Below are 25000 nucleotides of genomic sequence, written 5' to 3'. Positions count from 1 at the left end.
AACGGTTTCAGGTCCGAGTCACCGAGCATCATCACTCTTCTTCCCAGTGACTCCGCTGTGAGTAACACCATGCAACACCCGGTCAGCCGCTGCTCTGAAACGCAGCGAGTCCTTCCTGGTTCCTCCGGCTCATCAGCTGATCAGCCGCTGCTTACAGGAAAGCAACAGACTGAGGTTCAGTCTGTCGCTCCGCTCCTCCCCCGCCTCCCAGAGAGGTGATTCATCACCGCTTTTGTTTCTATTGTGAGGCTGTTTCCTTCTCTGGACGCACAAGACACTGGTGGACACACACACACACACACACACACACACACACACACACACACACACACAGTCAGAGTCTTCCCGTATGTGTTTTGAAACTTGGCAGAGAGGTGATGTCGTTCCTTTCAGACAGTTTCTATTGTACAACTGCATCTGTCCTTCTACTGGAAGAGAAGAGTAGTGTGCATGTGTGTGTCTGTAAGTGAGCATAGTATATTGTAGAGCATGAGTTTGTGTGTGTGTGTGTGTGTGTGTGTGTGTACATGGGTGTAAGAACGACAGAGAGAGACAGAGAGTATACTGTAAATGCATGTACTGTAAGTAAAAGCAAGCCCCCTTTAGCAAGACAAGACAAGAACAAATCCCTCTGAAGTGGACTGGTTTTGTGTCGGCTGTGAGACCGTTAAGGCACAGACAAGCCGACAAAGTGGCATCTAAATTTTCCTCCATATCGCTGTCCATCATGCCAGAGTCCAGCATCCGGTCCGGTACCCACGGGTCTCTGCGGGGGGTCTGCACAGCGGGAGGATGTCTTGTTGGCTTGTGGCTCAGATCAATTACATCTCAGATCGTAAACATTCAAAATCACGATACTATTATAATGAGGCTATTTAGAAATCACCAGCTTATTGTGTTGCAGAGTACGTCTGCAGCTTCTGTTGTGAATGGAGAAACGAGCAGTTGGTGCTTCATATTTTAGCGTTACATTACACGCCCAATGAGCTGTACCTATCGACCCTTCTTTGGTTCAAAAAGTGAGCGATCTCAAGACACCCAGCTGAGATGATGAGGACATAATCTCAAAATTAACAAAAAAAACATATTGATTGGGAGATGAGGTTTGGGGAAACATCACGGCTCGAGCTTCCATGGACGTGGGAGAGGAGAGGAAACACGAAAAGCCCCCCGTCCCTGAGTGAAGAGAGAGAGCGCGGTGACATCAGACTGACCGACGGGTGTCATCAGATCAGCTGTTTGTGCCTCAGATCCAGACGGCCCGCTCCGAACGGGACGGGGAGCAGCTCCATCTGACCAGGGAGGGAGTCGAGCCTGGACCAGCATCACACCAAACTGACTGTGGTTCAGATAGTGTGACTCCCTGCCTGCTGTCACCAGACTGAGCTGACCACACACACACACACACACACACACACACACACACACACGACACGGTGGTTTACAACAAAACATTACAGATTACATGACTTTGGTCCAGAGGTCTCCATCTTGATTTCTTTCTTTCTTTCTTTCTGTCTTTCTTTCTTCCTGTCTTCACACTGTACCATCAGCTCAGCTCATGCTGCGTTCAAGTTCTACAGATTGTGACACCTGACGTGTGCGCCCATGTGCTTTTTGGTCAGAAATGAAAACATGGAGGTGATGAAGTGTCTGATTTATATCCGTCTGCTTATTTATAAATAATATAATATCTACAGAGCTGTTAACTGAACCTGGGAGAATGGGGAGGAAAGGAGACGCATCAGGTGATTTATCAAGGTTACAGCTGCATGTTGTCGGCCATGTTGGCTACGGCAGCTACATCATCACATCTAGGATCCTGATTTCACACCACTTCAGCACCCTTGGCGAGGGGGGGGGGGGGGGGGGGGAGGAGGAGTGTTCAAGTGGTACCTCCTGGTGGGGGGCGACGTCTATATCCCACAATCCAGACGGCACTTGAACGCAGCACTTGAATCAGTTCAGCTCAGGTAGCCGGATGACGGTGAAGTCTGTGACTTGACCCACATTTAGAGAGGGAGGAAGTCATGCTGGGAAGTGGAGGAGAAGAATCAGTCACACACACACACACACACACACACACACACCGTTTCTTACATCTCCTCTCTTTTCCCCTATGATTCCCTCTCTTGCTCTGTTTCTCTCAGTCTCTCACTCGCCCCCCAACTCAATAAACCTTCCATCTTTACATGTTTTTCAGTATTTTCTTTTTTTTTATTACAATACATTTTATATACTTAATGTTGGCAGTTGGCAAAACTGTTATCAGCGATAGTAGCTCCATGCTAACAACACACCGTGTTGCTGTTATGCTGTTATTACAGTTGCTTCAGTAGTGCAGCGATTCTCAACCTTTTTCATATCATGGACCCCTAATGTAGTCCGCATTAGGCCCACGGACCCCCATTTGACCCAAATCTGAGAATATTTGTATTGTTAGATATGATTTTGTTTTCCATGACTATCTGTATTGTAAGTAGAGATCAAAACAGTCATTCTTCTACATTCTCTAATTGTGTTAACTTCTTGTAAATTAAATAATGGTGAAGTTTAACAATTCATCATTTTTCCTGGGGACCCTCTGGAATCCCCTCAAGGACCCCTGGTGGTCCCCGGGCCCCACGTTGAGAACCATTGCAGTAGTGTATGGATAGTTGCTGAATCAACGTCTTTCTTTTGGAGCTGTTGGTCAAAACAGACGGGTCATGAGTGATTTCTTCTTTCAGTGGGTTTTACTTAATGAACCAATTCTTGACAGATTTGTTTAACCTGTTTCCAGTTTTTACACGAGCGAATTCAATGGACAAGATAGCAAATTAGCAATGGCGGCTGAATCTGACGGACCTCGTTTGGCCGACGTTGAGTTTGTACAGCTGGAAATCAGTCCAAACTCATGGAGGATAGATAAACCAGTTGAACAAATTCATCAGTATTTCAGACCGGACTTGAGCAAGTCTAACATTTACAACAAAGAGAGACAAGTCAGCCTCGGGTCAGCGATACAAAACTCTTATTTTTACAAAGATGAGTCAAATGAAGCGGTGGGAATCGAGTTCGTTGAAAGAATCGGTCTTCTCATCACTACTGAATTCCTTCACGATGACTCATAACTTTAATAGGAAATCAATAATGTGCTTTCCTTTCATTCCAGTTATGATTTTGTCAGTTTCATCACATGATGCAAAGTCTCCTTCTGGAATGAAACTGTTTTATTTTTCCATGTTTTTCTGGAGACTGCGTCTGATTTAAATGACTGATAAAAAAGAATCAGAGGGAGAAAGTGAGTGCTGTCGGAGTCATGTGGAGCAGAGCATGATGGGAAATGACCACAGTGTACCAGAGTGAGAAATGACTTTAATACTGGAGGCACAAGCACTGAAATCTCTCTCTCTCTCTCTCTCTCTCTCTCTCTCTCTCTCTCTCTCTCTCTCTCTCTCTCTCTCACACACACACACACACACAGAGTCTCTCACCCTTCTCCTCTCTCTCACACTCTTCTCCCTCTCCTCTTTCTCTCTCTCTTCCGTTTGCCCTCTATTTTTGTCTCCTCTCTCTCTCTCTCTTTCTCTCTCTCTCTCTCTCTCTCTCTCTCACACACACACACACACACACACACACAGAGTCTCTCACCCTTCTCTGTCCTCTCTCCTCTCTCTCTCACACTCTTCTCCCTCTCCTCTTTCTCTCTCTCTTCCGTTTGCCCTCTATTTTTGTCTCTCTCTCTCTCTCTCTCTCACACACACACACACACTCTCTCTCTCGCCCTTTCCTCTCCTCTCATCTTTCCTCTCTCTTTTACACACTCTGTCTTTCGCCTCTCTCACTTCCATTTCCCCTCTATCTTTCTCTCCTCTCTCTCTTAGTCCTCTCACTTTGTCTCTCTATCACTCTCTCTTCTCTCACTTTGACACACACACATTCACTCGTTCTGTTTCTCCTCTCTCTCTCTCTCCCAGTCTCACTCTTTCTCTATACTCTCTCTCTGTTGCCCTCACCTCTCTTTCGTCTCTCTCTCTCTCTCCTCTCTCTTTTCTGTCTGCTCAATCTTTCTGTCTCCTTCACAAACACTCACTTGTTCTCTCACCTCTCTCTTTCTCCTTTCAGGAAGAGTGTGTGTGTGTGTGTGTGTGTGTGTGTGTGTGAGAGAGTGTGTGTTGGGGTGTTGGTGAGTTTTTAAGTTGACTTTAATTATGTGCTCTGTTTTTGTGTTGAGACGTTTCATTAAAGAACCTCAAAAGTCAAAGTCTCTCTTTCACACACACACACACACACACACACACACACACACACACACACACATGCACACACACACACACACACACACACACACACACACACACACACACACACACACACACACACACTCTCTCTCTCTCGCTCTCTCTCCCCCCACTTTCTTCACTTTCACACACACTTTCTTTGGTCTCATCTCTTTTTCTTCTCACTCACACACAATCTCTCACTTCTTTCTCTCTCTTTCTCTCTTTATTTTCTCTCTCTCTTTCACTGTCTCTCTATCACTCTCTCTCTCTCTCTCTCTCTCTCTCTCTCTCTCTCTCACTTTCAATCCAATTCAATGGGATTTGTTGGCAGGACATTTGACATTGTTTTGCCAAAGCAGTTTTAAAATAACAATGATGATAATAAAAGGAAAAAAATATCTTTTCTCTCTCTCTCTCTCTCTCTCTCGCTTCTCTCCCCTCTTTCTTTTCTCTCTTTCTCATCTCACTCTGTCTCTTTATCATTCTCTCTCTTCTCTCTCTCCTTTCTTTTGCTCCCTCTCTCTCCCTCTCTCTCTTTTCTGTCTTCTCTCTCTTTTTCTCCTCTCTCTCAATCTGCTTCCTCTCTCTCTCTCTCTCTCTCTCTCTCTCTTTCTCCCTCACACACATTTCCATTATTCACTTCATGAGCCATTTATGCTTGGTTGGCCAGGGTGGAGTACTGCGCACACACACACACACACACACACACACACACACACACACACAGACTTAAAAACACATTTACATTATTAAAGTAGAGTAGGATGCCTGGGTTTTGTAGCAACACACACACACACACACACACAATAACATATTCACATCGGTCAAAATATTTCTGTTGTGGCACATACTCACTCACACACACACACACACACACACACACTTCTGTTAATAGTATCAGGGCCAGCCAGCTGCTCTCTGCTGCAGCACAGACCCCCTGTGGAGGCCTGCTAAACCTCTGTGTGTGTGTGTGTGTGTGTGTGTGTGTGTGTGTGTGTGTTGCTGTCTCCACCCTAGCTATAATACTAAGCAGATAAAGTCACCATTTTCTAATAAAAAAGGCCAAATAGGTCACGAAGAATATTCTCCATTCTGTCCTCATCATTTCTATGTGTGCGTGTGTGTGTGTGTGTGTGTGTGTGTGTGTGTGTGTGTGTGTGTGTGTGTTATGAAAAAGTAAATTACACTGAAAGAAAACCGAGGCACACCATATTAGAAATGAATATAGCTTTATTGTTGTTAGCATACCACCCAGCATATTAAAAATCCACAGCAGACTGAAAACCTTCAGATCCACTTTGAAGTTTGGAAACCACAAATATGCAGAGCGGAGCGCTGCGCTGCTAAAGCTTTTAATGAGAGTATTAGCATTATTATTATCAGACGGGATCATCTGCGGGTCCTGTGTGTCAGAACGAGGCTGTCAGAGTTTAATCTCTGTTCAGTCTGTGTAGGATTCCTCTCAGTGTGGTGGGATCTAGCTTCGTTTTTATGTTAAGTATTAGAAATATAGCTTTTACCCACTTAAAGGAAAACTCCCCCTAAAACACTGTAACTTTAAAAACAGCTATCAGTGATGTAGTTTTCATTCCCGCTCCATTCAATAGTTTGTTGTGTTTTTCTTCTTGGTGGATAACCGGCCAATCGTAGACGAGGTGACGTCACCTCCAGATGTTTCCAGCAGCTACAGTGGAGTTTGATATGAGAAAATGTTTCAGGATGTAAAATATCAGCGGTAAACGTCAGGTTTTGGTGTCAGTCCCTCAGAATCAAAGAGCGAGGGCTTCTTTCTAGAGCCGCCATTTTGCACCGAGAGACGTTCAACAATCATACAGGGAGAAATCCATCGTAGAAGAGGAGAGAGACCAGTTTCTCCACCCACAGGAGCAGGAGAGAGACCAGCATGCACTGCAGCAGAGAGACAGGCTGGGGATTGAGGAAGGGGGCGTGGCCACAGCCATAAACACGCCCCAATGTTCACAAACTAGTTGGCTAGCTAGCTATATTCATCTGCCTATATGCCCACCTGTGACTGAAAACAACAAGTTCAGGCCCCTTCTCTGGGGGTTGTTGAAAGGCATTCTGGGAAACGTAGTAAATCACTAACCGCAGCAGAAGTAGACGAGGCAGGTTGAGGGAAAGTGGGTTCACCAGAAAAGTAAATTCCAACACTTCATCACTAAATAACTGCTGGAATGTGAAACAGACTGATGATGTATAACAGTAGAAGAGGATCTGATTCTTCCCTTAAAAACATTAAAATATGTTTCTGAAACTGTCTGCTAGTGTACTGGTGTCTAGCCTAGCTCCTACTTAAGGTATTAGCATTATTACTAGATTATAGCTGTAAACGGTAAATAAGGTAAAGTGTGTTGACCCTCTGATAATGAAACAGAGTCCTCTCTCTGCTCTACAGCAGCGTTGTGATTGGACGGAGTGTTTCACAGCTCTTGTGTTCAGGCTGTAGCTGCAGACTTTAACCTCAGGAAGTGAACCGGAGTCTTCTCTGCTCCGCCGGGGCGATCCCTCCCAGCGTGGCGCGATCTACCCAGCCTGCTTTGCATACGGCTGCAGGGCGAGGGATCAAAGGGAGGAAGTGATGCAGCAGGCAGCAGCAGGCCTCCGTCCATCCATCCCTCCGTCTGTCCCTCCATCCCTCCGTCCCTCCATCCCTCTGTCTGTCTGATGAAACGCTAACTCGCTCGATCAGGAGGTTTTACTGTAGTTTTACTGCTGTTCACTTCACATTCCCCACTGTCACCGTTCAGCTGACGCTCTGATTGGGAGCATGATATACCAGAGGTGTGGCCAAGTCAACTTTGCCTAAAGTCTAAAGTCTCGAGTCTTGAGGTACAAGTCTCAAGTCAAGTCCCAAGTCTAAATGTAGATTACCAAGTCAAGTCCAAGTCAAGTCCCAAGTCTAAATGTAGATTACCAAGTCTAGTCCAAGTCAAGTCCAAGTCATTAATGTCAAGTCTCAAGTCTAAATGTAGAACAGCAAGTCAAGTCAGAACAAATCAAGAGTCCAGTATCAATTTAATATCTTAAAGAAAACTAAATATCTAGGACTTTTCAATGCAATATGGTTTTAATAGGATAAAAACTTGGTAAGAGCATCATGAGTTTGATTTCTAGAATCAGTTTCAACTTCAATAAATTCAATCATTCCATACAAATTCAGAAAACAGAATTTAAATTCAGTCGTCCGCTGGAACAAATCTCATCACTTTCAATCTAAGTCATTTACACAAACACAAGATCTCAAGTCAAGACTTTAGAAACCTTTTCAAGTCATCAAAGTACAAGTCAGAGTCAAGTCCCAAGTCACCAGAACCCAAGTCAAGTCGAGTCTCAAGTCTTCTCTTCATGCATCAAGTCAAGTCTCAAGCAATTAAAACTGTGACTCAAATCCAAGTCATGTGACTCGAGTCCCCACCTCTGTAATATACTATACCACATCATATACATTTAATAAAATATACCATACTACATCATACACGTCATACTATGACATGTGTATAATGTAGTACAGTATAGCAGCGGTTCTCAACGTGGGGTCCGGGGACCACCAGGGGTCCTTGAGGGGGTTCCAGGGGGTCTCCAGCAATTTGATGAATTGTTAAACTTCAGCATATTTCCTTTACAAGAAGTTAACACAACTAGAGAATGTAGAAGAATGACTGTTTTGATCATAGTTTCTCTGTTATCTCTGTTATCTCTACAATACAGACAGTCATGGGATTCTGGACAAAATCATATCTGACAATAAAAATATTCTCAGATTTGGGTTTGAGAGACATAATCTCATCAAATGGGGGTCTGTGGCTCTAATGTGGATTAAATTAGGGGTCCTTGTTGTGAAAAAGGTTGAGAATCACTGCAGTATAGTTTACTGTACTACATCATATATGAGGAAATCCTGGGCAGGGGAAGGGAACGAGACACAGACCGTCTCCTGTCCAGCTGCTGGGGTGAAAACTTTATTTGTACAGCGCTTTTCAAAGTTACAAAGTGCTTCAAATTAAAATGAAAAGTCGAAATGAACACCAGCGATCGTTAAACAATTAAAACGAAGCCTTGCTGTGGTGTGACTGTGTGTGGAGTGAGTCAGCGTGAATTCCTGTCCCGCCTCACTCTCTCTCAGCTCGGTGTCGTCGCTCCACACAGGAGAGGCAGAGAGAAACACTCTGGAGCCTCTGGGTGCTCAGGCTGATGATGGAGGATAATCAGCCGAGTCCCACTGATAGTTTCATTCAGAGTGTGATGCTCGATCCGTCAAAGACTAGGAGAGAGGAAGATTTTGAGCCATTTATTTTACTGTTCAAAACAACATGGGATAATGAAAACATACGTGGAAATATGTGTTGAGAATGCCGTGTCCTTATTATGAACGTTGTTTTTCTTAAATTGTCCCTTGAGTATAGGAAGCTGCTGCTGGAGGCGACGGACTGACCGTGAATTCAAAGAAAAAAGCTTCCGCACGCTGTCTGCAAAGCAAGTTTCACATTTATTATGACAAAAAAGCCAGAAGCACAGAACAGTAAAGGCTGTTCATCTCAGACAGTGATGACACCTGTGTGGAATCAATCAGGAGACATTTTCATGTTCATATCAGTATTTACATTTTATCTTCTCATACATTTAGCAGTCCTACAATTCACTTATTTTGAGAGAATCTAGAGAATACAGTCTTGAGGATAAGGTGAATACTTATATTACAGTCAATTCACAATAGAGTAAATACATAAGTTACATATAGGCGCTTCACAAAAGAATATTAAAATCATTTATTTGGGAAGCCATTTTTACAAGGGTGGGAACTGTTTACTGGTGAGCTGACGGCACACAAGCCACACTGGCTGCTGCACCTTCTGTGATAACATGATTGATAATATAATACTTCTGTGATTGTCAGTTGTTGTATGAACATAAGTTCAAATATTTTTCGCTGCCAGACGGGGAAATCGGGGAAACCCTGGATTTCAGCTTTAAAGCGATTTTCCAACCACTAGAGGGTGAGAGAAAACACAACACATTTTATTGGTTTTCAACAGAAACAAGAGTTATACATTTTGCCATCATATCAATAACACACAGATAGAAATAAAAAAAAAAAAATCAAATAAGAATAATAAACACAACACATTTGTAAATAACACACAGCAAAGCCACTGCACTACGGAGTCCCCAAAGGACAAACCTAGCAAAGCATCGTGCATAAATGCTAACAGCTAAGCTAACCGTACCTATGGAGAAGTGTCACCAGTTACCAGTCTCACTTTGACAGATCTTTCTCCTGCTGAAGGTCACATGTCCCACAGTGACAAGTGAAGAGGCAGGTGGGTAGGTTTAGGAATGGGAGGAGACAAGCTAGTTTTAAAATATGAAAAGCTGCTGAATGGAGCGGGAGGAGCTTCGAGTCGGTCTGGGTTTTGACAACAAGCTTTACAAAAGAGGAGATCATTTTGTCTCAAGGAAATCTCCACATAGCACACATTAGGTTCAGGATTGGTTAGAAGGTTTGTTATCACTTATTGCAGGTTTAAAACAAAGATAGACCGTGAGCGCTCACTGTGGTACAGATAGAAGTGCACTATCTGATGACGCCCAAATCTGTAGTTCATTAGACACTAGCAATCGATAAAATAGTGTTTAAATTTTCATGAAAGATAAGTTCCACTGTGATTCAACCTAAAATCTGGAAACTGATGCTATAAGACGAAATGACTGCTATTAGCTGTGAGTGAGTGTGGAAAGAAATGTCTATTGGATTTAGAATGGGGAATTTAATTGTGGCAGCAGTCTGACGTCAGACTGCTGGAGTCTGCAGACAAAAAAAACAGCTGATTTCCTGCCCTGCTCATGACCCATCACCTGCAACATGGAGACGATAAAACACAACACACTGAAACACCATCCACCACAGAGAGAGGCTGAGAGTTTTCCAGCCTTCCCTCTCTCTCTCTCTCTCTCTCTCTCACTCTCTCTAGCATCATTCAAAAGTAACATTCAGGGGCTTAAGAAACTTTTTTTTTTCTCGGGCAAATCTCCTTAAAACCCACTCTGAGTGCTGAAAGTAAAGCCCCGAGGGGTCCGGGAGCTTTGAAGAAGACATCACACCGACTGAGAGGACGCCCTGTCCTCTCTTCAAGCGATGTGCCGTCTGCAGGCGGCTCGGAGCCTAATAGAAGAGGACTGCAGGAGCGCCGGCGAGCGCTCCCTGCAGGCCGGCCGGCCGCTCCCGTCAGCATCAGCGTCACATCTGAGCGCGTTTACGTGTGCCGAGGATTTTGCTTCATGTGTCGGGGCCCGGAACGTACCTGCAGCCACAATGCAGACATTCACAGACACCATGCACAGCAGAGACAAGCTGGAGACGTCATCATGTTGCACCTACATTTGATTTATACAGATAAATTACAAGTGTTAGAATATAATCACATATCAGTCTCCCTACTAGCTGTGAAAAATGACTCATTCACCACAAACTGATGTGTTTTGACCTGATTTTATTGAACTGCTACTACTACTACTACTATTACTATTACTACTACTGCTACTACTACTACTACTACTACTACTACTATTACTATTACTACTACTACTGCTACTAATATTACTACTACTACTTCTACTACTATTACTACTACTACTTCTTCTACTATTACTACTACTACTACTACTACTACTACTACTACTACTATTACTATTACTACTACTACTGCTACTAATATTACTACTACTACTTCTACTACTATTACTACTACTACTTCTTCTACTATTACTACTACTACTACTACTACTACTACTACTACTACTACTACTACTATTACTATTACTACTACTACTACTACTAATATTACTACTACTACTTCTACTACTACTACTACTACTACTACTACTCCAACTACTACTATTACTACTACTACTTCTACTACTCCTACTACTATTACTATTACTACTACTTCTACTACTACTACTACTATTACTATTACTACTACTTCTACTACTACTATTACTATTACTACTACTTCTACTACTACTACTACTATTACTACTACTTCTACTACTACTACTACTATTACTATTACTACTACTTCTACTACTACTATTACTACTACTAATATTACTACTACTACTTCTACTACTAATATACTACTTCTACTACTACTATTACTACTACTACTTCTTCTACTATTACTACTACTACTACTACTATTACTACTACTACTACTCCAACTACTACTATTACTACTACTACTTCTACTACTCCTACTACTATTACTATTACTACTACTTCTACTACTACTACTACTATTACTATTACTACTACTTCTACTACTACTACTACTATTACTATTACTACTACTTCTACTACTACTATTACTATTACTACTACTTCTACTACTACTACTACTATTACTACTACTTCTACTACTACTACTACTATTACTATTACTACTACTTCTACTACTACTATTACTACTACTAATATTACTACTACTACTTCTACTACTAATATACTACTTCTACTACTACTATTACTACTACTACTTCTTCTACTATTACTACTACTACTACTACTATTACTATTACTACTACTTCTACTACTTCTTCTACTATTACTACTACTTCTACAACTACTACTCCAACTACTACTATTACTACTACTACTACTACTACTTCTACTACTCCTACTACTATTACTACTACAACTGCTAATACTACTATTACTATTACTACTTCTACTACTACTATTACTACGACTACTACTACTGCTACTACTAATGATAATAATAATAAAACAAATGCATATTTATGTGGAATCTGATCAAAACATCTATCTATCTATCTCTCTCTCTCTCTCTCTCTCTCTCTCTCTCTCTCTATCCATATATCTAAATCCTCAGGAAACTTCAACACATCCAGAATTCTGCGGCTCGTCTGCTCACTCACTCCCGTACCTGCGACCACCCCCGTCCTGCAAAACCTCCACTGGCTCCCCGTCCCACAGCGAACTCACTTCAAACTCCTCCTCATCACCTATAAAGCCCTCCACAACCTGGCTCCCCGCTATCTGACTGAGCTCCTTCACCGGCACACTCCCACCCGCAGCCTCCTGTCCCGCAGCTTTCTCGATTGCTGCTCCCTCCCTCTGGAGCTCTCTCCTAAAAGACATCAGAGACTCTTCCTCACTCTCCACATTCAAGAAATCACTTAAAACACACCTTTTCAAAACTGTTTAACTATTTTCTCTTTCTCCCTATTTGATGTGTTCTATTCTCTGTCTTATTCATTGATATTGTCTGTTATGTGTTTTGTTGTTTACTATGTAAAGCGTCTTTGAGTATCTAGAAAAGCGCTATACACATATGATGTATTATTATCTATCTATCTCTCTGAGGGTTCAGTGCCTTGCTCGGTGGCACCTCAGCAGTAGCTGTTGAAGGAAGCTAGATCATTACTCCTTCTCTTCCTCCCAGCCAATCAGAAGCCTTCCTCTCTCTCTCCTCCGGGCTGCACTCGTCCCTCATCCCTCATGCTGAGTCTCACTGAAGTGTGTCGCCGCGCCGCAAGTTTGAGACCCGCCGAGAACTGAAAGACCTGGATCCATACTGGGAAGAGAAAAAAATGCTCTGTCAGGATTTTACAAACAAGAAAGGTTTGAAACATGAAAGCCTGACAGAAAGTGAAAAATCTGCAGATTCCATACAGAGGTGCTGATGGTGCACAGCCTGCAGGAGCGGTCGCAGCGGTCGCATTCAGCCGCTGCAGCTCCTCAGCATGCAGCACAGAGGAACACAGCACTGGGTTACAGTAATAAGGCAGCTGAAAGTAGCTTACACACACACACATATATGGATTATATGGGGGATTCTCCTGTCCTAATGTCACCGATCGCATGGTCATCCCTGACGTAACGCATATACATGTGTCTATTTAGTTTATTTCAGGTTTTCAGTTTTCCAATCATAACAGAAAAAGCATACAAGTTGCATTTTATCATTCATGTCATTTCATTTCATTTCAAAACTTTATTCAAGACTTAAAAAAGAGGTCCATAGCAGGTAAAAAAGAAACAATTCAGGACTATTACACAAACAAAAGAAAAAGATACACATAAAAGCATAAGAGAGTGAATACATTAAAGAATTCACATAAATTCTCCCATCCCCGCCCAAAAACATCACAAAACACACAGAAAGCTAAAAGAAAAAAAAGGAAGTAAACAAGTAAACAAAAACAACAACATATTATATCCACAAATATAAATGCCAGTTCTGTTAATTCACATTCCCGCTCATTCCTGTTGAAGTAAATGCCAGCTGAGTTGGATATAGATCCAAATAAAATCCCGTTCAGGTAGACTGTGACGACTCCAGGTAAACACCAGTTTGATGAACATACATGTAACTTAGAGCTACATATATGAGCTTTCCTTTAAATTATCACTCTTTATGGATATTAACATTCACATTTGGACAATACAGTAAAAGTCTGTTCATTCCTACATCAGACAGAGATCACCCTCTTTCAAACTTCACAGTCTATAGTGTTTTTATTGCAGACAATATGAAACTGATAAAGCATTGATAGTATGATAATGTAATGTTAAATTAAAGTGCTTTTTTAACAGTGTTAAAGTGTTTTAGGGTGGATGTTTCTCCTTTAATTTCAGGTTGTACTGAATTTAATTTGAGTTTTTCTAGCACTGAATCTCTCCCCCTCTTCTCTGGGAGAGTTTAGTCTTTCTGAATTTAGTCAGAAACTGCACCAGTTTAGTGTTTCTCTGGGTTTGAGGCTCATTAACACAATATTGCTCTCTTGTTATGAAGGAATCCATTAGAACAAGCCGCTCATATTGGATCCCAACACAGAACAACTGAAATATAAATGAAGGATTTTCACAGTTTACTCAGCTGCTGAACAGCAGCAGCACCACTACTTTAAAACTGCTGCAGCGTTTCTTTATATTTCTGACTTCGTATGATCAACATCATGAATTCAGCATCATAGAAGTGTTGTTTTGAAAAGTCAAGACAATGAAATTAAATGTTATTGACTAATTAAAGGTTTGTAACATTTTTTGTAACCATTACATGATGAAAATGATAGGTAACTAATCGTTTGTAAGACATGAAAAGTCAAACATTTATGCTACGGAAGAATTAACAAATTCTACAAAAATAAGTCAGTAGGAATTTTACATGTAGACAAAATTTGTAGCTGAGGGTACTTTATGATGATGATGATGGTGATGATGATGATGATGATGATGGTGATGATGATGAAGGTGATGATGGTGATATGAGTATTAAGCTTTGGAAGCGGCACGCCCGCTCTCTCTCAAACTGCATTCCCCGTTGATCAAATTTCCTTTTTTTCCCCACATTAGCGGGCCATCCAAGCATATTATACATAATTAAACAATTTTCAGAAAAAAAAAATGTTCACTGACATAATTACATCACACTGCTGTGGCAACCCCACACTGAGAGGGAGAGAGGGAGAGAGAGAGAGAGAGAGGGAGAGAGAGAGAGAGGAGAGAGAGGGAGAGAGATTTTAAATTGTGTTTAGATGCTTTGGCAATAAGGTTCATCTAACATTCATGCCAATAAAGAGGATTATTGAAATGATTTGAAAAACATCAGAGAGAGAGAGAGAGAGAAAGAGAGAGAGAGAGAGAGAGAGAGAGAGAGAAAGAGGGTGAGACATGGACCATGGATAAGGAATGAGAGAGAAACAGATATAGAGGGAGAGAGAAAGAGAGAGAGAGAGAGAGAGAGACATGGACAGACATGGATGTGCGTGCGTGTGTGAGAGAGGGATAGACACATAAAGTGAAAGAGAGAGCGACATAGACATAGAGTGAGAGAGAGAGAGACATTGACCGACAGTGCAAAAGAGAGACGTACACATAGAATAAGTGCATGTGTGTGTGTGAGAGAGAGAGAGAGAGGGGGGGGGGAGGTAGAGAGAGACAGAGATGTAGAGTTAAAGGGAGAGTGACACAGACAGAGAGAGAGAGAGACAGTGAAGAGCATTAAAGAGAGACAGAATAAGTGTGTATGCATGCGTGTGTGCGCGCGCGCGCGCGAGAGAGAGAGAGAGAGAGAGAAACATAGGGATGCAGCGTGAAAGGGAGAGCGACATAGACTTTGAGTGAGAGAGCATTAAAGAGAGACAGAATAAGTGTGTATGTATGCGTGTGTGCGCGAGAGAGGGAGAGAGAGAGAGAGAGAGAGAGGGGGGGGAGGGAGAGAGAGACAGAGATGTAGAGTTAAAGGGAGAGCGACACAGACATAGAGACAGTGAAAGAGAGAGCGACATAGACTTTGAGTGAGAGAGCATTAAAGAGAGACAGAATAAGTGTGTATGTATGCGTGTGTGCGCGCGCGAGAGAGAGAGAGAGAGAGAGAGAGAGAGAGACATAGGGATGCAGCGTGAAAGGGAGAGCGACATAGACTTTGAGTGAGAGAGCATTAAAGAGAGACAGAATAAGTGTGTATGTATGCGTGTGTGCGCGAGAGAGGGAGAGAGAGAGAGAGAGAGAGAGAGAGAGAGAGAGAGAGAGAGAGAGAGAGAGAGAGAGAGAGAGAGAGAGACATAGGGATGCAGCGTGAAAGGCAGAGCGACATAGACGCAGAGCGGGGGAGCGAGAGAGAGAGAGAGTCGCCATTACTGCCTGGGAGTGATGAGAGGGGAGGGAGCGAGAAGCAGGTTTCGGGTTACAACGCATACCACACTAACAACACCAAAATACACTAAAATACAGCCAAACCGGCCGTTTTGGACTACCGAACCACCACACCGGCACCGTGCCCTGCCTCCGGACTACCGGACGAGACTTATGGCCGCGTATTGTGGATTTTAAAAGGGAGTTTTTTTTGTGGAAATGCTTTCTCCTCTTTTCCGTGGTATGTGGATCTGGGAGCGACCATGTTAGGTGGGTAGGGGAATGTATTTGGACTGGAATTGGGACTTCATTTAGCACTCTTTCCCCGGGTAAAACTGGCCGTAGGATATCGCTATCCCGGGTTAAAGGAAAGCGGGGTGTGTACGTCTGGGCGATGTGTAATATTAGCCCGGGTTGTGAGCTTTAGCTGGGATTTTAAATGGTATTGTTAGGCTGGGTTAGGTGTTGCTAACGTTAGCTAGCTCTCTCTCCCTCTCTCTCTCTCTCTCTTGGCATGCTAGGCTAGCCCGGCTAATGTTAGCTAATCGCAGTGTGAATGTGAAAGGTTTTTTTTTTTTTTTTTTTTTTTGCAGGAGTATCAGGGCCAGGCCAGGCCGAGCCGGGTTTCCTCTTTTCCCAGGAGAAATTATAACTACCGTGCTAAATCCTGTGGTCAGTAATGGTAGCATGGTGCATTGACGCATTAACATTAACGTCTGTTGCGTTTAATCAAAGCTTAACTTATTAACCTTAACGTTAGCTGCCCAGAAACTCACTCATCCCCCGGTTGCCTTTGATTTTTATTTTTTAACGTGATTTCCACCTTTTTCAAAAGATTTCAGTACAGCGTAACAAATAAGTCCAAATGGAAATTCCTCCCCATTACTTTAAACATTATTTTATTTGGACAGATATAGTCGCATAGGTGTTCAAAGCGCTCACAGTGTGTGTGTGTGTGTGTGTCTTTTACCGATAATTTGATCACTGAATGGATCGTTAGTCTATTAGGAAGAGTTGCTGGGTTGCCAGTTTGTAACGTTAATGTCCTGCTAACAGTTAGCAAATGATAATAGCTGTCGTTAGCATCGGGAATGAGGGTCAGATCCAAGAGAGTCACGCTGCAGATTATTGAGTTTTTCCAACATTAGCTAGGCTCTTTAGAAATAAACAGCCGGAACATCTGAGCTCCGGCACGCCGTGATGTGAAGCGGCGACAGCATCTGACATTTAGCTGCTGGTTAACTTTGTGTCGGAGGGCTCGTCCTGCTGCAGCTCTGCATGCCATTTGCATCGACTCGGACTGCAGCTCTCCCCTTGCCCTTTCAGAAAAACTCTCTTTAAAGGGATAGTTCAGGTGTTTTCTAAGAAGTCAGTCCATCCCTCATACAAGTTATGGAGGTTGTTACAAGCAGTATTTATTATTAGGACTTGTTAGCAGTCATGCAAGTCACTGCGGCTGAAAAACATTTCTTTGAACAATATAAAAAAATCAATTGGGTCCATCAGTCTTTCCTCTCAGCGGATGCTATCACCTTCTGCTGTTTGCGTCTCTAAAACCACACACACACACGCACACACACACACACACACTGAAAGCTCTCACACACAACTGCTCACTGGAGAAACTAATAGGACTCTCATTTCATAATCACTTTGTTTTTCTCTCCCAGCCTTTCTCTTTAATGGGCTGTATTTTCTGGCAATGTAGATGCAGGTCAGTGTGGCAAATAATTGACCAGTATTGAGTGGGAAATTACCAGCTGCCAAATGCTGGTAAGTTTTGGCAGTAGCTGGTAAGATTGCTGACTCTATTAGACATTTTCGAGGGTAAAGAAACATCGTTTTGAGGCCTGATTTTATTCTGTAAACGTGGTTGGCTCATAAAACAAGGCAAGTGGAAGGTCAATTTTGAGATGTAGCAGCCTGACTGTAGACAAATAAGTTTCCTGCCCAGGTAGTTTTTTCAGTGTTTGTTTTATTCCATCTGACAATCCCTATTCTTGCTGCAGGCGGGGTCGGCCGGCTCCGTTTCCCTATAAACTGTTGTTGTTACATCATCAACACCTTGGTTAAGGGAAGTCGAGCTTGTGATGCACAGCTTCAGGTCTGGACTTGACACCGGGAGGAAGCTGACACACTTTTCTTATTCAGCTTTAATTGTGTTTCAAAACATCTGTGGTTATTCTGAGGAATTTCTTGAGAAGTGCCACCCTGGGGCCTTCCATGCTTCTTCGTTAAGAAGTATTTCTAATCAAATTGTCCGAGTTTAATGTTAACTGGCAGCACTAAGCATGTTTTGATGAGCAGTTCATTGTGAGTTAAAACAAATGTGTCCATAAATAGCCTAGAAGATGCAAAAAAATCTTGTTACCAATTGGCCTAGTCAAAGCATTTATAAATCACTTTTAACAAACTGCTTTATAGAAAACGAAGGACAGTAATACAGATATCATGTACCTGTAAACTGAGGAGTTACAGGCTGATTGCTGGGTTAGGAGACACCCTGAGGCCAGTATTTCCCAACTGAGAGAAACCAAACCTCGCCTGTTAGTAGTTTCTGTTAAAGAACTCAGAATCTACCGCATATTATGTTCTGTTGCTGCCAAATAACACTGTGCCTCTTCCAAATGAGGTAGCTGTAATTTAAAGCAGCACTAGGCAGCTTCGCATGTTGGCAGCTCCAAATGCAAGTGAGAGGTAACTGACTGAAACATTTGAACTTCAACACCCAGAAAAATCCTGTGAGGTGAGGTCAGTAAACTGCTCACAGCTCGCTCATGTTTACCAACCCAGCCGCTCTGTGATGCTTTATACCAAAGGGAAACCAAAGAGATGAGAGAGGAAAAGATCTAACGCTGGAGAGTCGAGGCGTTTGGACTTCACCTAAGTTTTGATTCGTCACTACTATCCATACATGACACCAGAATTTCGTTAGGGCATACAGGATGAATCTGCGGCATCTCAATTAGTGGGGATGGGACGTTCTTCTTTATTGCTGCTCCAATTGGTGATTTAAGTCGAAAAGACAAGTGTATTTTTACATAAAAATCTTGCCTAGTGCAGCTTTAAAAGGTTCTTGCCAGTGTGTTCCACTGTGTTTCAGCGCTTAACAGCATTTAGTCATCTCTAAAACCAGCTTGCCAAGTGATACCTTAATCCCCTCAGTAGCTTCAGAGTGAATAGACTAATCATGATGTAAAAGGCTACTTTTAGCTATTGGTGCAACACTCATGCAGTGTACGCTGTGGTGTTGTGTGTTTGCAGCAGTGTAGTGAGACCATCACACAGTCCCTTCAGGTACTTGGAGTGTGCAGCTCCCTGGCTGGCAGCTCCCTCTTCATGCCTGTTAACATTCAGTTCATAATTCTTACCTTTATCCCGTCTGTTGACAGCAGAGCGGATATAGATTTCACTACTTGCTGACCAAAATGCAAAATAGATGTTTGGATTTGGTTCACCAACCATCTAAAAATATGTGGTTTGGATAGGAATCTGAAATCGGGGGAGGAATGTAGGCATATACCTCGTTAGCAGCCGTTTCTCGCTTAGCCCCACCTCTGAGTGTATATATACTGTCAGGCTGCTGCCTTTACCTGTTACCTGTATCCTCAAATACTCCTGTGCCTGGCTGTATGTAATGATAGTGATGCACCCTGCCTGTTTGGGTCAGGCGTGGCAAATTGTAGCGGCCAGTGGTTAGGCTTGTAAACTTGACTGACTTGCTGGTCTGTTTGCTTTCTGACATCATGTCGTGTCCTGGGTGTGTTTGAGGTAAAGATGGCTCTTGGGTTCAGGCCTCCAGACACAACATCAGGTGGCAATGCAGCCGAGGCACATTTCCTGGTGATAATGGAGCAAACGCAGGCTTTTCTCTGCCTGTGTAACCCTTAGGCGGTACGCCTATGTGTGACCACAAACATGAAAATGTGTTTTGTGATGGTTACATAGGTGTATTCTCCTTATTTTGGACTTCAGAATTGATTCCATAAGCTTCATGTCTGTTCCTAAAGGTTGTTGTAGGCTTGTTGACCTCTTTACAGTCCTTTCCCTCGCGTAAAGCCCACCACCACACTGGTGACATCATCACCTTAGCCTTGATAAAAAGCCAGGGGAACGTCTATAATGCTTTGTCTCCGTGGACAAAAGTCACACTGGTGCAGTTTTCAGGCCTAGCAGCTCGTCTTGCTGCAACTAGCAGTTCCAGCTCCCTGAGGCAAACTCATTGGCTGATGGCCATCATTCTTTAATACACAACAATGACTACAATTCAGCAGGCAGTTATCATGACCAGTCTGAACTACTCTCTGTGAGGCCGCCCCTAGTTACACTTAGGTTATGGGAAGGGATCAGGGTTACTCGACTACAGTGATGATGAACACTGTCAGTACGGCTGCACAATTAATCATATGTAATCGTATATCACAATTTAAGTTTCCATAATTAATAATTGAGTATTTGCAGTAGTGAATCATTTCATTTTACTCGCAAAATGCTCGCTGTTGTTGAATAGTCAAGATGTCGATGTAAGATGCTGAAAGTGCAGGAAAATAATTTTGTTCCACACACCCATCAAGCCTGCTAATCGTGATTAATAATCACAATCACAATATCAGGCAAAATAATCAGGATTATCATTTCAGCCATAATCATGCAGTCCTAGGTTGTGGCGATGATGAATAACAAATCTGTGAACTGTTGTATTTTCTCTGTTTCATTCTCACAGCGATGCAAATCATTTCTAGGTCAGTGGCTGTCAAAGGGCTGGAGTTGCATGCCATTTTTATCCTGCCTCGGCACAAATTGGTTGAAAGCACTTCTTTTTCTCTGCGAGGGGAAAAGTGACATTGCAGAGCAGGGTCCATGATTGAATTACTCTCCCTTTCTCTTATATAAGTTGTACTGTCACACTTTAATTTTTGTCCTCTCAAAAGAGCCTTTTGATATAGGCCTATTTTATCATGTCTGTGTAGTTAAATAAAACCATTATTTTCATTTGGTTTTATAATAATTCAGGAGGGCTTTCCATCACATTTGTGTATTACAGAGCTCCTTAACATTATCACAGTGTTACAAAACTAGCACATTTTATTACTAGTGCTAGAAAGGGCAACCAAAAACCTTTTAATAAGCTTTTGCCATCTGTGAGAGATTATTTTCTCACACGCAGGTACTATAATATTGTCTAATTCTGATAACTAGATAAAATGTCGGATTGACATTTATAATTTGTAGCTTTATGTCACTACACCGTGCATACATGTATGCGTGCCTCAGAGGGAAATGCACAGACAACAAAATCCTAATTACACTGTCTCTGATAAGGCGACTGAAGTGCTCTAAGGAAATCTGTGCAGATGTTTTTTGTTTGTTTTGCCTTTATCTTTTCCTAATTGTGAATTCCTTGTCTTGCAGGCAGGTGATAAAGGAGAAAGCCGGCTGCCCTATCCCAGCTTGAAGAGGACCTAGGATAAAAAGTGAGAGACAAACACACACACAATAGGAGAGGGATTCACCACTACCAAGGGAAAATCAGGATGAACCTGCCTCTGCACCACTGAGCAATGGAACTGGAATGATATCTTGACCTTTTCTCCTGGAAGTGACCAAGTTAGCGATGAGCGGGGGGATATAATGGCCAAGAACAAGGATGCTCGCCCCCCTACGTTCGCCGTCAGTGTGGTTGGCCTCTCGGGGACGGAGAAGGAGAAAGGAAACTGTGGCGTGGGCAAGTCCTGCCTGTGCAACCGGTATGTGCGTCCTGATGCGGACAGCTACTACTTGGAGCACACCTCTGTGCTGAGCACAATAGACTTTGGGGGCCGTGTGGTCAACAATGACCACTTCCTGTACTGGGGGGAAGTGCTCCATCGGGGCGACGACGGGCTTGATTGTAAAATCCAAGTCATCGAACAGACTGAGTTCATCGACGACCAGACGTTCCTCCCGCATCGGAGTACCAACCTGCAGCCGTATACCAAACGGGCGGCGGCAACCAAGCTCCAGTCGGCGGAGAAGCTTATGTACATCTGCACGGACCAGCTGGGCTTAGAGCAGGACTTTGACCAGAAGCAGATGCCTGATGGGAAGCTGAACATTGACGCCTTTGTGCTCTGCATCGACGTCAGCAAGGGTTGCAACAGGAAGTTTGATGACCAGATGAAGTTTGTCAACAGCCTGTACTCCCAGATCATCAAGTCGAAAAGGCCCATTGTCGTTGCTGCCACCAAATGTGACGAGTGTGTGGACCAGCACCTGAGGGACCTGCAGGCCTTCGTCGCCAGCAAGAAGAGCCTGCAGGTTATCGAGACGTCGGCGCGCTCCAGCGTCAATGTGGAGGTCTGCTTCAATGCGCTGATCCAGCAGCTGGATAAAACGCGGGGGAAGCCCAAAACTGTGCCATACCTGGAAGCCTACAAGGTCCAACGGCAGCTGGTTGCCTCGGTAACAGATAGATTTGAGAAGGTGATGGTGCAAACGGTGAGGGATTACCACATCACATGGAAAGCGGTGATCAATGCTCTGAAGGGCCAACCCGATTACGAGGAGTTCATCACCTTGGAGGGCTCGAGGAAGGCCCGCAACACGTTCAACAAGCACATTGCACAGCTGAAACAGGAGCACATCAAGAGGAGGAGGGAAGAGTACCTGACGACACTGCCGAAAACCCTTAACAACCTCCTCAACAACCTGGAGGAGATTGAGCACCTCACCTGGCCCGAGGCGCAGAGTCTGATCCGGAACCGCCCTGAATTCCAGTACTGGTTTGTGGTTCTGGAACACACGCCGTGGGATGAGACGGACCACATCGACAATAATGATCGCAGGGTGCCCTTTGACCTCCTGGATACGCCTGAGGGCGAGAGAATTTACCAGAACCACGTCCAGCACCTGTTCTCTGAGAAGAGGAGGGTGGAGATGAAAGACAGGTTTAAGAAGACGCTGGATAGGGTTCATTTTATCAGTCCAGGGCAGCCGTGGGAGGAAGTCATGTGCTTTGTCATGGAGGATGAGGCCTACAAGTACATCACAGAATCAGATAGGAGGGATGTTTACAGTAGGCACCAGCAGGAAATAGTTGAAAGGGCCAAAGAGGAGTTTCAGGAAATGCTTTTTGAGCATGCTGAGCTATTCTATGACTTGGATCTGAACGCCACCCCCAGCTGCGACAAGATGAGCGAAATCCACAGCGTACTGAATGAGGAGCCTAGATACAGAGCACTGCAGAAACTTGCCCCAGATAGAGAGTCGCTCCTCCTCAAACACATTGGTTTTGTTTACCATCCCACTAAGGAGACATGCTTGAGCGGGCAGAGCTGTGTGGATCTGAAAGTGGAGCAGGTTTTAGCGAACAGGCTGGTGCAGCTCGACCATGGGCGTTCTAATCTCTACTACAACAGTGCCAACATCGATAAGATCAACCTCTGCCTCCTGGGGAGGGAGGGCCTCGCACAGGAGCTTGCCAATGAGATCCGAGCTCAGTCCACGGACGACGAGTACACCCTGGACGGTAAAATCTATGAGCTGGAGCTTCTTCCTGTGGATGTCAACTCCACACTGCTCTTCAGCCACACATGGGTCTCCACTTTCAAGCCGCATGGCTGCTTCTGTGTGTTCAACTCCATAGAGTCCCTCAACTGCATTGGAGATTGCATAGGCAGGATCAGAGCAGAGATAGCACAGAATAGGAGGGATAGGTTTTCTCAACCACTGCCGTTCATCCTCATCCTGGCCAATCAGAGGGACAGTGTTTGTAAAAACATGCCTATCCTGAGGCACCAGGGCCAGCAGCTGGCTAACAAGCTGCAGTGCACCTTTGTCGACATCCCCTCGGGAGCCTTTCCACGGAAATTCAACGAGTTCCAAATTAAGCAGGCTCTCAGAGCGGTGCTGGAGGGGCTGAAGCATAACTTTGATGTCCTGAGCCCTCTGCCCTCCATCAAAGACATGTCAGAGACGGACCTCAGGATAGTCATGTGCGCCATGTGCTGGGACCCCTTCAGCGTTGACCTCATCCTCTCGCCGTTCCTTGACTCTCACTGCTGCAGCGCCGGGCAGCCGGGCCAGAGCAACACACTGATACTCGACAAGATCATCGGGGACAGCAGGAGGAGGATCCAGGTCACCGTCCTCTCCTACCACTCCTCTATTGGCGTCCGCAAAGACGAGCTGGTGCACGGCTACATTTTGGTCTACTCGGCCAAACGCAAGGCCTCCATGGCGACCCTGCGGGCGTTCTTGGCCGAGGTCCAGGACGTGATCCCCGTCCAGATGGTGGCGATCACGGACAGTCAGGCGGACTTCTTTGAGAACGACGCCATCAAGGAGCTGATGACGGAGGGGGAGCACATTGCCACGGAGATCGCCGCCAAGTTCACGGCGCTCTACTCGCTGTCGCAGTACCACCGGCAGACGGAGGTGTTCACGCCATTCTTCAATGAAGTGTTGGAGAAGAAGCAGAGCATCGAGAGTTCCTTCCTGTTTGACAGCTCGTCACGGGACTGCACGACTGGCGCCAGCGAAGACGTCTTCCCCTCCTCGCCCCACAGCCATTCCCCCGCCTACAACCCGTACTACCCGGACTCGGAGGATGACACAGAGGCCCCCCCTCCTTACAGTCCCATAGGTGATGACGTTCAGCTTCTCCCCACACCCAGCGAGCGGGCCAAGTACCGGATCGACCTAGAGGGGAATGAGTACCCGGTCCACAGCACGCCCGTCGGAGACCACGAGCGCAACCACAAAGTGCCTCCGCCTGTCCGGCCCAAACCGGTGCTCCCCAAGCCCAACGTCAAAAAGCTGGACCCCAACCTGCTCAAAACCATTGAGGCCGGTATGCGGAGCAACCGCAGGTCGCCGCGCGGCCCAATGGTACACGCCGATGACGTGGAGGCCTCAGATAACTACGCAGACCCGGTGGACACCCTGCTACGGTCCAAGGGCTTCAACGACGACATATATGCTGTGCCTGAGGACACGCACAGCCGGATGGTCAAAATGAGAAACTCCTTCGGCGGGTTACATGTCCCCCAAGGAGTAGGAGGAGAGGAAGAGAACGGAT

General features: G+C 44.3%; 1 protein-coding gene across 3 annotated transcripts in view; it reads left to right on the top strand.

Annotated features, from left to right (window-relative positions):
• Positions 1-15987: 15987 nt before the first annotated feature.
• The window catches only part of arhgap5 (Rho GTPase activating protein 5), a 50506-nt gene continuing 41493 nt past the window's right edge, over positions 15988-25000 (top strand). The window contains exons 1-2 of one of the 3 annotated variants that reach the window (XM_071918157.2): positions 15988-16183; positions 21355-25000. The exon at positions 21355-25000 is cut by the window's right edge and continues 305 nt beyond it. In XM_071918157.2, coding sequence (XP_071774258.1) covers positions 21574-25000 — 3427 coding nt within the window. In that variant the 5' untranslated portion in view covers positions 15988-16183; positions 21355-21573. Of the gene's footprint in view, positions 16213-16457; positions 16615-21354 lie in introns of those variants that run through there. The other 2 variants (XM_071918156.2, XM_071918158.2) reach the window with 2 other exon arrangements.

Source organism: Centroberyx gerrardi, chromosome 17 (assembly GCF_048128805.1).
Source record: "Centroberyx gerrardi isolate f3 chromosome 17, fCenGer3.hap1.cur.20231027, whole genome shotgun sequence".
Classification (NCBI taxonomy): Eukaryota; Metazoa; Chordata; class Actinopteri; order Beryciformes; family Berycidae; genus Centroberyx; species Centroberyx gerrardi.
This window is presented reverse-complemented; position numbering and strand designations above follow the sequence as displayed.